Source organism: Ciconia boyciana, chromosome 15, assembly GCF_034638445.1.
Source record: "Ciconia boyciana chromosome 15, ASM3463844v1, whole genome shotgun sequence".
Classification (NCBI taxonomy): Eukaryota; Metazoa; Chordata; class Aves; order Ciconiiformes; family Ciconiidae; genus Ciconia; species Ciconia boyciana.
In genome coordinates this window covers 10,605,733-10,620,091 of record NC_132948.1, presented here as the reverse complement: position 1 = coordinate 10,620,091, position 14,359 = coordinate 10,605,733, and the positions used below count along the sequence as shown (strand labels likewise).

Below are 14,359 nucleotides of genomic sequence, written 5' to 3'. Positions count from 1 at the left end.
TTTATTCCTTTGAAATCTGGATTCCCCCCGTCTCTGCTGCGGTGCCGGGCGCGGTGCCGAGCCGCCCGTTCTGGAAAGCGGCGTGGGGGGTGGAAGGCGACCTGGGGTTTGCCATTGATTATTTTGCAGAGCGACATCTGCTTTCACTTCCTGATTTGGGGCCTAGAAGGCATTCGTTTCACTCAAAATGAAACCTTAAAACCCCCTCTGGTCGCCCAGCTGCTTTCACATGAGGCTGGGTGCCATTGCTCCTGTCACCGCTGCAGCCATCGGGGACCGTGGCCGGGCATCTTCTTGGCGTGGACCTCATCTGTCCATGGGTGTTCTCCTCCAGCAAGAGTGGCCGGAGGAGGGAGGAGTGATTCGGGGGTGGGGGGAGGGAGGCTCATTTGTGTTGCAAATGATGTTTTAATGTTACGGTTACCAGGCTGGTCCCATAAATACCAGGCAGAAGTGCGGTGCTGGACCTGTGTGGGTGGCTGGGTGGGTGTGCCAGGAGGACGTCACCTGGGGGGACGTGGCGTGGAAACCCGCTGCAGCGCCGCGTTTCGGCAGAGCCTGAGTTTGCCGTCGGTGGGGATGCGCTCATCCTGCTCCTGGGCCAAAAGGGAGGAGCAGCAGCTGGAAAAATACTTTTGCTTTCCAGGACAGTGGAGGAGCTGGGGGCATCACGGCGCGGCTGGGCCACCATGCCGTATGGCCTTGGACAGGGGCCAGGTGCCCGGCTCTTGGTTTCGGGGAGCGGGGCCCATGCACGGAGCTGACCTGTGGCCCCAGTCCCATCGGTGTTGCCAGCGCAGAGCCGTGAGCGCCGGGGCCGGTGCGTGTGGGTGGGAAGGGGTGCCTGGCTGTGGGCGCCTCAGCGAGCCCCTCCCGGCACAGCGAGCTGGCGGCTCCGAAATTACAGCTCTGCATGCCCTGCCCTCCTGCCTCTCCTCCGAAGGCCATGTTTCAGTCCCTTCTTGCTCGGTGGCCTCAGGCCGGCGACTTGCCCTCTTCCCGTGCATGGCCAGCCGTGTCGGAGCAGGGGCTCCCTCCCCGGCTCTGGGGCTTTGGCTGCTGAATCAAGCAGCCAAGGTGCGGGAGGATGCTCAGGCAGAAGGTGCGGTGGGGTGGGCAAAGCCACACTGGGCAAGAGTCCTGGTTTCACCAAAGATGTTGGGTCTGGAAGAGAAAAGCCTGAGGGAACCTGGTGGCCTGTTTTGAGAATTTACCCTCGGGTTGGTCCCGGACCCTGCAGTGTGTCCATGTCCTAATAAACCGTATTTCTTTAAGCAACGTGACTCATGCTCAGCCTGAGCAGCCATCGAGGGACAGGCCTGAAGGAGCTGCCCTTCCCAGGCACGTCTCCTGAGCTCCCTCTCTCCCTCCACCCTTTCAGGAACAGAAGTTTTGCCAGCGCTATGACCAGCTGATGGAGGCCTGGGAAAAAAAAGTGGAGCGCATTGAAAATAACCCCCGGCGTCGTGCCAAAGAGAGCAAAGTGCGGGAATACTATGAGAAGCAATTCCCAGAGATCCGGAAGCAGCGGGAACTGCAAGAGCGCATGCAGAGGTTAGAGGAGAAGCGGTAGGAAGGGGCTGAGCTGGTATCGGACAGCCTTTCTCTTTTCTTTGGGGATGGGTGTGGGATTTGTTTGCGGAAGGAGCGGGCTGGGATGGCTATTGGTCCCTTTTCTCCCCTTCTAGTTGAAGGCAGAAGCCAGCAGACAAGCAGCCTTGCTGCTTTTTCCCCAGGGTGGCTCAGCAGAGCCAAGAGGGAAGGAAAAATGTCAGGAATGTGGTTGCCCATCTCCCCCGCTGCTGCTGGTCTCCCGGCTGGCCACGTGGGAGCAAGGGGCAGCTCCCTTGTGCTGGCCGCCTGGCCGGGACGACGCTAATTGCTGCCTTACGAGCGGGCCTAAATGAAGATGTACGAGACTTGCAGATGGATTTGGTTGTGTCGATGATTTAATACGTGCACATGCTTTGATGGGAGCATGGGCAGGGAGAAGAAAGGTCTGCAGAGGTTATAGGAATGACCGCAGACGATGTGAGAGGAGCAAAGTGTCTCACTGAAAGGGATGTCCCCTGTCTGTCCCATCCCCTGTCCATTTTTTCCTCCTCGTTGGAAGCGCAATTGAGGTCATATTGTTTCCTGCCAGGAGGAGACATGATTTCATGATCTCCACCCTTCTTGCTGAAAACTCCCTGTCCTTCCCATTTCAGCCCCAGGATCTTGCCCAGGGACACCTGATGTGTGCACAACCCAAACCCTTGTGCCCTGTAAACAGCTGGATGGGTCCAAACTTCCTAATCGGTGGCTTTATTTTATCTTAAAGAGAAGGGGAGAAATGGTACTGAGAAATGTTTTAAGCTTTTACGTGCTTAGTAAGAAAAGCTTTAATTCCTTGGGATGCGCGGCTGTTATGTTGGGTGATATTGCGGGGGAAAGATGTCGATGGCTGGTTTTGATTTAAAAGTCCCTGCAGCATTTGCAAACCAGATGCGGTGGCACAGTGCTAACGGCTCGGTGCTAATGCTGACGCCTTTATGCCATTGCTGCGGTGCGATGAACAGGAGAGAATAATGTGGGGAGAGTGTGGTTGGGTATGAAATCTCCTTCTGTTGTAGCGACCCAGGAGGTGGCTGTTGGCACAGGTAAGGAAGGTTGTTTGAGGCTCTCGACCCGTGAGCCCTGAACCCACGGGGCACGGGGGACGGTGCTCTCCAGGCAAGAGTAAGTGCTGTCAGAGCCCACGGGGCTGCAGCGGGCACCGTTCCCGCAGTGTGGGATGGGGTGGCCTGGGTGAGGTGTTGGGATATGGCCATTATGGAGGACAAGAGGGCCAGCAAGTTGTCATGAATGTGGTTTACAAAATGGAGCATCAGTGTCTGAGTGTTTCACTGCCCTTTCCCAGCAGGGTAGGACAGAGGGGCAGTGGTGGGCTCTCCATGTCGGCTGCGCGCAGCGAGCACGAGGTGTCAGAAATCATCGACGGGCTCTCAGAACAAGAGGTGAGACTGGGTTGTCCTTTCTCCTCCTCTTCACCCCTCACTCCACTCTTCTCCGAGGAAGCCAGGAGAATACCGCCAGGTCCAATGGTAAAATCTGATACCAAATCCCACTAACTTCAGGCCACGCTGAGGCTGGGGAGGTTGCCATGATATCTAATGTGCTTTCTGGACAGGATCCAAAGTGAGGTGTTTGTTTAATACCCAGCAGCATCTTTCCAGCCGCCCAAGAGATGTAACGGAGCTGTGCGATGGTTCTGTAGGAGCAAAACATGGAGCAAAGCGCCCCAGGAGCTGGTGGCCAGTGGGTAGGGTTTATCGGCAGTCGACTGCCTCTTAGGGACCTGAAACCCCAGCCTGCTGCTCATCCTGGGTAGCACCCCACAAACACCTCCTGGCTGTTGGTTTGAACTGGAAGTGGAGGTGGGAAGGGAAGGGAAGGGAGCCAGCACCCTGGCTGCCGGGTGGAGGGGTTTTTCTGTTTCGTTTTGTTTTGAATGGGCTGTGCGGCTTGACACAGGGGAATCCTATGGAATGAATGGTTTGTACGTGAGCCAGTTGGCCCACATCTTCTGGGAGTGCTCCATTCATCTTGAAACATCCCCGTGACCTTGGCTTCGTTTGGATCTGGTTTCACAAGGGTTCCACTCTCTTGGCACGGAGGCGAGCTGCAGTGAATGGATCGCGTTTGGGAGGGGAGAGCAGCCATTGCCCAGCAATAGCTGAGATATTTGCTGCCTGCGCGCCACAGTTCACTCCCTGCCCTGGGTCCCAGGCAGTTTGCTGTTAGCCAGTTAAGGTGATGACCCAGAGGACACAGATCTCGGAAGCAGAGGGAAATTTCACAGCTCTACAGAGGTTGTGGCCAAGGGGAGCGTTAGACGATTGCCTCTGACCTCCTGCACAGTGTGCTGCTAAACTCCACCCCGATAGCCTTCTGCTGAGCATCAAAGCACCGCTTTGCTTGTCTCAGAGGACCTGAAGAGCTTCCAGCCCTTCCACAAGGTTGGAAGGAGCAGGGAGGTGAGAGCCGGGGAGCATCGCTGGTGGCAGGGGCCAGCTCTCCGCCCCGACACGTTGCTGGAGAGGAGAGCGGTCTCGCTGCCCACTGGCGGAGTGTATCTGCAGCGCCGGGCACCCCGAGACCCTGCCAGGCGAAGGGAGAGGCCCTGCGCTCTCAGCTGCAGGCAGTGCTCCTGCCAGCTGCCCCTCTGCTGGCCCAGGCTCTGCACAGGGGCTTTCTCCTTTTGGCTGGGGCGGTCTGCGGCTGTCAGGGTCGATGTTCTGGCTGCAGGCTGTTCCTGACCTCTGCCGATGAGATGACAGCCCCAGGGCGTCTGAAGGAGCCAGTTGCTAAACGGGAGGTGTCCTAGTGAGGATGAGGAGCGTGATGAAATGATTGAAACGTCCGTGTCTGTGCAGAGAGCTGTGTTTTAGGAAGAGGAGGTTGGGTCTGATCGGTCGCAGCGGGGAAGCAGAGCGGTGCTGGGCAGGCCTGGGTCGGCAGCTCGCTGGAAGGATTGGACGTTAGTGTTCTCCCAGGAACCAGCGTCTAGCTGTAAACTAAAATAACAGCACTTGAGACCTGGCCTTCCTGGGTCAAGGGTTGGAATTTAAGTCTGACCAGTGCCATCCCAGGTGACAGGGAGGACTCGGAGTGGCAGTGCTGCTAGCAAATGAAAGAGGCTGGCCAGAGCATCCCTTCGTCCCCGCAGGGCAGACCCCTGCCGGGGGACCACCAGCAGCTCAGCCGAAGGGACAGTCCTGGCGTTCGGGCAGGGGACAGCACAAATGAGACATCACGTTGGCCACTCTTTGCAAATACTTAAGGAAACCAGTGTGCCCAGTCTGTCCTGTCCTGGTGTGCAGCCAGGGCTCTGGATGAACTTTGCGCTTGAATAGGATGGAGTAAAGGCATCAGATTGTGTCCCAGGGTGTTGCAGTAAGAGGAAAGAAAGGAATGACGACCCTGTTATGCTGATATTTGAAACCTCCTGGAACAATATTAGGTTTCCTGTGGAAGGGAAACACAACGTCTCCCTCTGCCCACCCTTTCAGAAAGCTTTGCAGAGCTGACCCGCTTCCCTCGCAGTTTGGGGTGGGGGGGCTGAACCTCCCCGTAGCCGTGGGTTTGATGGCTGGGAAGGGGTTTGCATTCCCTGTGCCACCGCTGCTTTGACTTGTCTCTCGTCATGGTCAGGAGCTGTTTTGCTTAAGTCAGACAGTTCCACATGGTATCTTAAAGCCTTTTATTTCAAAATGAAAGATTAATTGTTTCCTAGCTGACAGCGATAGCCTTTTTCAGCGTTTAATTTACAATTACTCTAGCAATAAAGCTGTCTAGTGCTTGCCTTTGAATTCTCCCGTTCCTCTGCCTGTCCTTTCCTCTCTAACATCTATGCCCTGCAGTCCCCACGGGCCCGTGCTGACCAACTGTTCTCTCTGCTCTCCCCACAGAACCTGGAGAAGCAGATGCGCCAGCTCGCTGTCATCCCACCCATGCTCTACGATGCTGACCAGCAGCGCATTAAATTCATCAACATGAACGGCCTCATGGATGACCCCATGAAGGTCTACAAGGACCGGCAGGTGATGAACATGTGGAGCGAACAGGAGAAGGAGACCTTCCGGGAAAAGTGAGTGCAGCCCACACACCTCTCTTTGCGCAGCCCTTGGGAAGTGTAGACAGGACCCGTGCAGTTCTTTGGCCAGGGCCCCGGCACACTGAGGCATGAATTTCCCAAGGGCTTCTCTTGCCCCCAAGGGACACAGTTGTGGTCGCTGTGTTGCCTTGGACCTGGGCACAGGGTGATGTACCTGCACAGAAACCTCAGGCCTTTCTGTATGGTTGGTGTGTTTGTGCCCACGTGCGGAGATGTGGGAAGCCGCTGCTCACAACAGGGCGAGAACTAGAAGTTTTTCTGCTTCTGCTTCCCCCCGTTGTATCAGCCGGCGTAAGGATAAAGCCAGTGAAACCCAATGCTCCATACACCCTTACGTCTTTGGATTTACATGCCTGTCCTTTGGGCACTGCGTGTCCAGAGGGATTCTCGGGGCTGTCAACATCCAACCCCGCCGTGCAGACCCCCTCAGGCTGCCACTTCCAGCCGGTGCCTGTCCCTCAGCGCTCCGTCCTGCTCTCTGCAGGATTTGCCAACAGCTGCTTTTTTCATGGATGCATTCCCACACCAGACATGTGCAAACTCTGGCTGCGGCGCTTTCTCCTGTTTGCAAGCAGTACTTGAGAACAGCTTTGCTTTATCGACTGAGGTCACCTGGGGGATTGCTGATCCCTTCCCTGGGTACCACTGCGCTGTCAGCCAAGCTGTGGGTCCCAGCTCAGTCTCACATCCAGACTCCTCCGTACCTCATAGCCTAGCGTGTTTGCAGGAGGACCCGAGCATCCTTGGTGCCTCCAGTGTGCCCTGTGTCTGTAAAAGCAGAGCTGGAGTTCAACTTCCAGCAGGCTGAGCTCTGCCAGGGCTCGCTGCTCTGGACATGAGGGACACGGGGGTACGTGGGTGCGCCAGGGCCACCTCGTCCCTTGCGGCAGCACCACCTTACTCTGGCCTCCGGACGATTGTGAGACAGCTCCGTGGATTACCAGCAGGCCCACGACCAGCCGTGCTGGAAGCCTCTCCGTGTCCGGGATCCCTCCTCCTGTCCCTGCTTGTGACGACTCCTGTTTGCAGCTGAAATAACTAATTGCCAAGATGGACTGAAAACGAACAAAACAAGCAAACCAGCTCCAAGCCTTTGGTAGAGGAGAATCCTCATTGCTAATTAGCCTTAAAATGTGACACTCCAAACAGTAAGGCTTGCCTGCAAATGACGCAAAGGCTAATTACTTGGTCTTTAATGGCTGGGCTGTGCCTGGCTAATGGGGCTGGAAGAATCCACACCCAACTCATGCATCCTGCTGTGCACGGTGGTTTCTGTGTCATCGCCGTGGGTGATGCAGAGCTCGAGGCATAAATACAGCAGCATTTTAGGGTTCTCACAAAGCTCATTTTAAGAGATTGGTACTTAGGAGCTGTAAGGAGGGCCAAGAGAGTCCTGCCCTGGCTCTCGCCCCGATCCCGGTGTGCGGGTAGCTGAGCTGCCCGGTGTGCTGCAGCTTGCGGCCTGGGTATTTATGGTGAATCAAAGTTGTGTCATCTGTGATCATGACCCAGAGCCGGAAAACCTGGTGCAACCTCTTGTTCAGCCCCGATGGCAGGGGCTCTCGGAGAAGACAGCCAGGCACTGCAAGACCAACAAGCTCCAGGTCTGAACTCATTTTAGCTGTTAAAACATAACCATGAGGAAGAGTCTGATTTGATTTGCTTCTGGGCAGGATTTCAGGTCTCCTTATTGAGAGCCTACTGCTAGCCTGCTCCCAGGGGGGCCATGTTTGCTGGTGAAGGAGCAGGGATGGCTGCGGTACCCCTTGATCCCGCTCAGGCATCAAGGCCCTGTCGTGCTGGGCACCGTGAGAACGCAGCATCCGTCCCGTGTCGTGGGGACACTGCCTGGCCCATGAAAAACAGTGGATTGTCATCTGCATTGCCCCCAACGCTGCGTGAACATCATTGATAACATGGCCTTGAAAACCCTGGCCCTCGGTCAGCCCTTGGTTTGTGCTGCATGCAGCGTGACGAGCCAGCTCCAGAGCTGTGCTCTGATCCCAGTCTGTCTGAGCAGCCCAGCTGCGTTTCCTCCCCCCCCCCCAGCATTTCTGGTTTCTTTTTTCTTTTACTTATTTATTTAGTCATGTGTCTTGGGGGATCTCCCTTGGTGTCTGTGTTATATCGGGGGGGGGGGGGGGTAAGTTTTGCCCTTCAGAACACTTGATGGCAGAAAGGCTGATAGAGACTTGGGTCCCCATTAAGCGCCTGAGCGCCACACTCCCATTGCTGTCCATGCTCCCACCTCCCATGTTCCCCCCCCCATCCCACACTGTCACCCACAAAAGCCTCGTCCTGGCTGCAGCGGAGATGAGATCCCTTGCTCTGGTGACCAGTTACGGTGACAGGGCTCTTGCAGTGCCATCCAAACCAGATGGGGATCCTGCATCAAGAAGGGCATCGGTGTGCGGGTGACAGCACCCACATCCTGCTGCCGTGGCTGAAGTCAAGTCAGGCCCTTGCTGAACTCAGCTCGGTGCCCTGACCCTGAGTTTGGCAGCAGGGCTGAGCAACGAAGGCGGGAGGAGAGGGCTCGGCCAGTAGCCCCGGGGGAATCACCGGCAGGGCTGGAGGCAACGAGCTGCTCGACATGTCCTGCCCGCGTTGCACCCACACCTCAGCTCGCCCGCCTCTTGCCTCCGAACCATTTGTCCAGGGCACAGAGCCGTCAGCTCCTGGGAGCCGGCAGAGCCACACATGCCGAGCAGGGCTGGCCCCGGCCACTCGGCTCTCCAGGACAGAGCCCGTGCTGGTGGCAACCTTTAGGCTGGGGCCAGCACTGAGCTCCAGCCCCGGCACAAGAGCCAGGCTCCCCGCGCTTCGGTGATGCACCAGTTAACTGTCCTCCTGCCAGCGGGAACACCTCGTGCCAAGGGCTTGTTGGCCTTCGGCGCTTTCCCACCAGCTAGGTGAAGGGATTTGTTGGAGGTGACGTCTTTGCGCCTGGGGACAACTTCCCCGCAGTGGGCGATGCTCCTTCCTGGGCTGCCGGATCTGCGGGTGAGCCTGCTGACAGCTCCTCGCTGGGCAGGAGGCGGCGTTCCCCGGAGCCGCCATGCCACCGGGGATCTCTTGAGCAACTCGGCAACGTGGCAGCTTTGTGCTTCCTCCTGGGGTTTGGGTTTCCCTTCCCGTCTTTTACAGCTGCTCCTGACAGCCCAGCCAGGCTTGGGGTCCTGCTCAGCAGCGGGGGCACCCCTGGCCATGCTGCAGGGTGCTTGTGCTCGGCCATTGACGATTCCTCAAGGAATCGATGATTCCTCGCCCTTTCCTTGCCGTATCCTGAGGCCTCGGCCAGGTGTGCAGCTGCCCTCCGTGCCCATCCTGCCATTGGTATGGGCTGGGGTGGCCGTGGGATCAGGCAGGGTAACGGGCAGCTGTCGGGCGCTGCCAGCCCCCCTGCCCTCTCCCACCCTGTGATGAACATCTGCGCATTGAAGCTCCCACCCAGCCTGGCTCCACTGGTCTAATTTTAAAGTTCCTGTGTTTCTGGGAAGCTGAGCAGCAGACAAATATTTTCTCAAACCCCTAAGTCCCTCGGGGAGCTGACCTCGCCGCTCCGGGCACAGCAGCCCCGCAGCGAGCGGGGTCGGAGCTGGCACGCACGCTAACCCTCTCCCTCTCACTCCCGCAGGTTCATGCAGCATCCAAAGAACTTCGGCCTGATCGCATCCTTTCTGGACAGGAAGGTAAGCCTCCCTGCCTGGCTTTAACCTGCCCAGCGCTCTCTCTTCTCCATCACGTGGCTCCCTTTGGTGCTGGAGCAGCCGGCGGATGCTGGGCACCTGTGGGTGCTGGTGGCTCAGAGCCCCGGGCACGGTCCAGACGGCTCCCTGCAGAGACAAGGGATTGACTCAGCTGCGGAGAGACAGGGAGCTCAGAGCCGCGAGATGTGTGAACGCATCCAGCCTGGCGCGTAGGCGTTGCAGCCCACCCCGTGATCTGCCTGGGGGAGCTGCTTTCCAGCCTCTCCTGGAGGCATTTTGCACCAGCCAGGCTATCGTGCAGGGGGTGTGGGCACCCGGCTGCCCAGCACAAGGCAGAGGGGTCCCCTCCTCGTGCAGGGTGGGGATCTTGAGGGTGGGCTGAGTCCCAGTTCATCCCGCAGTTCGGGTTGGTGTCACGTAAACCCACACACCTCCCCTTGGTGTTCAGGAATAGTTTGCTCGCAGGAGGGCCTGACCTTTCCCAGGCCTCTGTGTTGTGCCTCTTGGACTTCTCCTTTTTGCTGTTAATTGGGCTGATGGAAGAAAGGTTTAAAAAAGAGATCTGAAGGAAGAGCGATTCTCTGGTCCCATTCTGAGCAAGGCCAGGTACCTTCTGTGGGACAGGCCGTGTGACAGATTCTGGACAGACCCAGCTTGGAAAGACAGCGATGGACCGGGTGCTCTTCTGAGCCAGAAACACTTGAGAGCTGCTGCTGCTCTGGTCCGTGTAGTTAGGTGCGTCCTCTGCCCATCCCGTGCAGTGTTACACCTCTGCGGCGTCCACTCGCTCTGGGGGAACCCCTCTGCTTTCAGGGGAGTGGCCTGCAGATGTCCCTTCCAGCCTAAATTATTCTCTGATTCTGCATGACTTAGGCTGGGGAAATAATTTATAAGACCTTGATTTTCCTGTCCAAAGCAGCAAGCAAGCAAAGGCCAGCAGCAACCTTGTGCTGCTGTTGTTGCTGTAAAATACCAGGCTCTTTTCAGCCTTTCCCACTTGTTAAAGCCGAAAGCGGTGGGACTTGGATGATGCTTACAATCCAGTCTGTGTTCCAAGCTGTAAAATGTCTTCTAATTTTATTTGTACTCGTTTGTAAATCAGGCTGTAATTATGATACAGAACACATCCATTATCCTGTTGGAGAGAGATGCAAAGTATGCCTCAATGTAATGAATTAATAGATTTTAAAATTGCATTATAAAAAAATAGTGATCTTAGCCCTTGGAACAGATGACTGTAAGTTTTTGTGTTCGTGTGTGTGTGTATAATCAGGGCTAGATTAGAGAGAGATCCAATTAACACTTTAAAAGTTGCAATCTGTTTTTGCAAATGGTTCCACTCCTTGCACAGGGATGGGGAGAGCGCAGCCCCCAGGCACCCCCCCGGCAGCATGCAGCAGCCCCCTCTTCCTAGGCGCTTGCAGGCGTGATGGCTCTGTGGGATTACTTCTGTTCACGCAACCGCTGATCCTGTATGTGAAGGTGTAGCCCAAGACCAGTGTTCAGGTTCCCTCCCAGCTGAGCAAAGGACTTTTCCCAGCACGGCGTGCTCTGTGCGGTTCAGGAGCAGAGTATGTCCCAGCCATGGCTCCTGATTTTCCTAATGTGTCCAATCTAGGACAGCGCTGGCGGGGCCAACCGCTGGAACAGGAGTTGGGATGGTGGCTCCCGAGCGTCGGGATCTCGATCCGTCCACGAGAAAGTTGTGCGCGCTGGAGCCAGCGAGCTTAACGGCTGGAAATAACACTAGCTGACAGTCGCGTGGCAGGTTGTGCCTCACGTAACCGCAACAGAGGGTGACAGGCAGCTCTCCTTCTGCCTTTAGTTGCCACAGTCATCTGGGGTCAGCCCTTCCCCCTGCTTTGCTTCCAATGGGGGATGCTCTCTGCTCTGCACCCCCGTCTCCGTCTTGGCACACCTGCGGGACGGCCCCGGTCTGTCCCTTGGAAGAGCTGAACTTTTTTTACTAGGACAACGTGCATTGCTCCCCCTCTTCCAGCTCCACCCAAGGGCTTTGGGAGGGAGGTGTGGGGAAGCCTGTTTGGGCTGCAGATCTTCAGAAGCAGCAGGAGCCCTGGTGATGGCAGGGCCTGAACGCTGCTCCTGGAAGTCTGCACCCCAACAGAGCGAGGGGCCAGCGCCTTCTGTTCCCTGACTTGCCCGTGTCGTTGCAGACAGTGGCAGACTGCGTCCTGTATTACTACCTGACCAAGAAGAATGAGAATTACAAGAACCTTGTAAGAAGGAATTACCGGCGGCGCGGGAAGAGCCAGGTAAGAGCTGGAGGAGCGCGTGGAAACGTCGTCCCTCAGGCTGAGCAAGGAGCTGCAGCGCTTTGTACTTGCAGCTTCTCGGCAGCACTTTCTCCGAGCACCCCAAATGCTTCTTTTCTCTCCTCCCCAGATGGAGATCTTGCTTGCAGACTGCGATGGGGCTGTGGTTTTGCTCTGTGTAGCTTTTCAGAACATGCTGTTTTCTGGCAGTTGATGTTTGTCCGTCTCTGTGCCAAGGTCACAGTAGCTTTATAAAAGCAAACAGCAAACCCAAGATGCTTGAAAAAGGGGATGGAGTGAATGCAGAAAACCTGGCCAGGCGTCAGGAGTAGCACGGGGTTGCCTGTGCAGCCTGTGGCTCTGTGCGAGAATCGAGCGGGGCCCGTTTCTCTCTGCCCTCCGGAGACGCAGCCGGTGTGCCAACGGGGAGAGGGCTCCTGGGGGCTGCGTGCTGGCTGGGGATGCTCCTGCCTTCCAGAGCCTGCCCGAGGCTCTTCCTGTGGGCAAAGGTATGGGAGGAGGATGACTTGGGTGGGAGTGACTTCTGGTGACCACCTGAGCAGAGCCATCTAAAGCTATCTGAAGTGCTGGAGGGTGTCTGAGATCCCCGGGGCTGGCAGATTTGGCGCTGAAGCTAGAGGAGACTCTTAACCCTGTGGTTAAGGGCTGGGCAGGTACCTAGGGCACCACGAGGTGCCTGGGGGTAGGTGACTGAATCGACCCTTGCCATTACCATGGCCAAGATACAAATCTGGACATGACCATGCCAGTGTTGCTGCTGATACCGCGATACCCAGGTACCCAGATAAGTGCTAACATTTTGGGCAGGTACCTTGTTCCTGCAGATGCTTTTAGCCAGAGGAAGGTCCTGCTGGTGGATCCCCAGGTCCGTGAAATGAATGATTATCCACGTTATGAGGAGAGTGAGGTGACCGCAAAGGGAGTATCTCTCCAGATAACGTGGGGATAAGGATGGAAAAACTGCCCTGGCCCGTGCCACCGCTGACATCAGCAGCTCCTCACACTGCATGGCCATAAAAAGCAGCACTTGGGTCTAGATCCTGATTGGGAGGCAGATAGGTAGCCTCGCTCCAATTTGATTTCTGCAGCCTTAAGACATCAGAATAGCTAGCACATGACGAATGTCATGGACGGGGCCCAATTTTCCCTTCTTTTTTTCAGAGACATTAGAGATGGATAAAGCCCTATTAGATTATCCAGTCCCTCTCCCAGCAAACACAGGGTGGTTCCCTCCAGTACATTTTTATAGTGTTTACCATGGTCTGTTTTGGTAGATCACAGCAACTAGAACATGAGACCACATTTGTTTCTTGTTAGCGGTGGAGACATTTAGCACAGCTCATTCTGGTTTCAGCGTTAAGTTGAGCAAGTAACAAGTGTGGAGGGAGAGAGGCAATCTAACGCTCTGCTCTGCATCTGCCTACCTACCCTTGCGGCCACAGACCTGCCCGTCCTGCACCCAGCAGGTACTATTGGTATTTTGGTTTTTAAAAGTATCCAAAGCATCCTTGGCTGCAGAATTTCCCACGACGCTTGCCCTCGCTGATGAGTCTGGTCCAGCCTGGTGCTGCCATTGGAGCCTCGTTCAGTGCCAGCCTTTGGAAGCAGGGACTTGCTGCATCAACCGTAGTAAAAGGCAGGACTGGTTTTGCAAGTAGGGGACGGCAATGTTTGTAAATCATTAAGAGGGAGGCTGCTGGGCAGCGAAGGGAGTGGATTGCACCTCTGCTGGAGCAGACCTCGGCCAGAACGTTATTGATTTTGAAAGAAGAGTCAGATGCCTGAGTCTGGGGGGAAAGCAAAGCAGTGAATATTTCCCGTTACTGTTGGATGCTCAGGTGGAAGGTGGGATGTTCAGACAAGCTTTAAGAGCCGAGGGCTGGCTGCACGAGTAGCAGAAGGAGAGTGGTGCAGAACAAGAGTTGCTGCATACAATCCAGCCTGGAGCAGCTCTCCCCCAGAGATCTTAGGGGGTCCTGAGATGCACATTTTGTGCTGCGATACCTCCAGTGTTTCTGTATGTCGCTTGCGTCTGTTTCCTGCGAGGCTGCGTGCAGAGGAACGCTAGAAGAGCCTGTGTGCAGGCTTGGGAAGGGCATGCTGCTGCGGAGGGGAGACAGCGGAGCTGACGGGGCAGCAGAGCTGGGTCTGTGCCGCAGAGGGAGGCTGTGCTGGGGAGAGAGTTGTTTTAGGGTGGGATTTTAAGGTCATGAAGGAAGGAATGTTAAAAGTCATGCCAGAAGCTGGTGGGAGCGGTGAAGCATCTCCCGTGCACCCCTTCATGGAGCTGGGGTCTCCCCTGGGTGCAGTACCGATGGGACCTGCTTTTCCTGGGACCAGGCTGGGTCACCATGCGGCTGTGCAGACCAGCATGGGAGAGGTTAAATACTGGCAAATCTGGAGGGCTAGGATGGAGGGATGCTTCTGGTGGGATTTTTGCTTAATAAGGACCTTCAGAAAGTGCTCAAATTCTGCCTACACCTGCAGAAGGTGTTCTCATTTGGGAGTAACCTGTCCCGGAGGCTCAGCTGGCACCTTGGCTGCGCGTCCTCCCTGCTTGTTCCCAGGGGGCCCCCCTTTGTTGTACCAGTTCACCCATTTGCGGGGCTGTCAACTGAACTGGGCTGTGAGGAACTCATCTGAGTTTAAAATAGCTTCTGTTGGCCCCAGGTTATTTTTAACCCCATGCAGGTCCCTCA

General features: G+C 56.2%; 1 protein-coding gene across 12 annotated transcripts in view; it reads left to right on the top strand.

Annotated features, from left to right (window-relative positions):
• The window catches only part of NCOR2 (nuclear receptor corepressor 2), a 257,644-nt gene that overhangs the window by 166,995 nt on the left and 76,290 nt on the right, over nt 1-14,359 (top strand). For 7 of the 12 annotated variants that reach the window (XM_072880178.1, XM_072880175.1, XM_072880184.1 and 4 more), the window contains 5 exons: nt 1,382-1,569; nt 2,900-2,996; nt 5,451-5,629; nt 9,294-9,348; nt 11,541-11,639. In XM_072880178.1, the coding sequence (XP_072736279.1) occupies nt 1,382-1,569; nt 2,900-2,996; nt 5,451-5,629; nt 9,294-9,348; nt 11,541-11,639 (618 nt within the window). The remainder of the gene's footprint in view (nt 1-1,381; nt 1,570-2,899; nt 2,997-5,450; nt 5,630-9,293; nt 9,349-11,540; nt 11,640-14,359) is intronic. The other 5 variants (XM_072880181.1, XM_072880189.1, XM_072880191.1 and 2 more) reach the window with 3 other exon arrangements.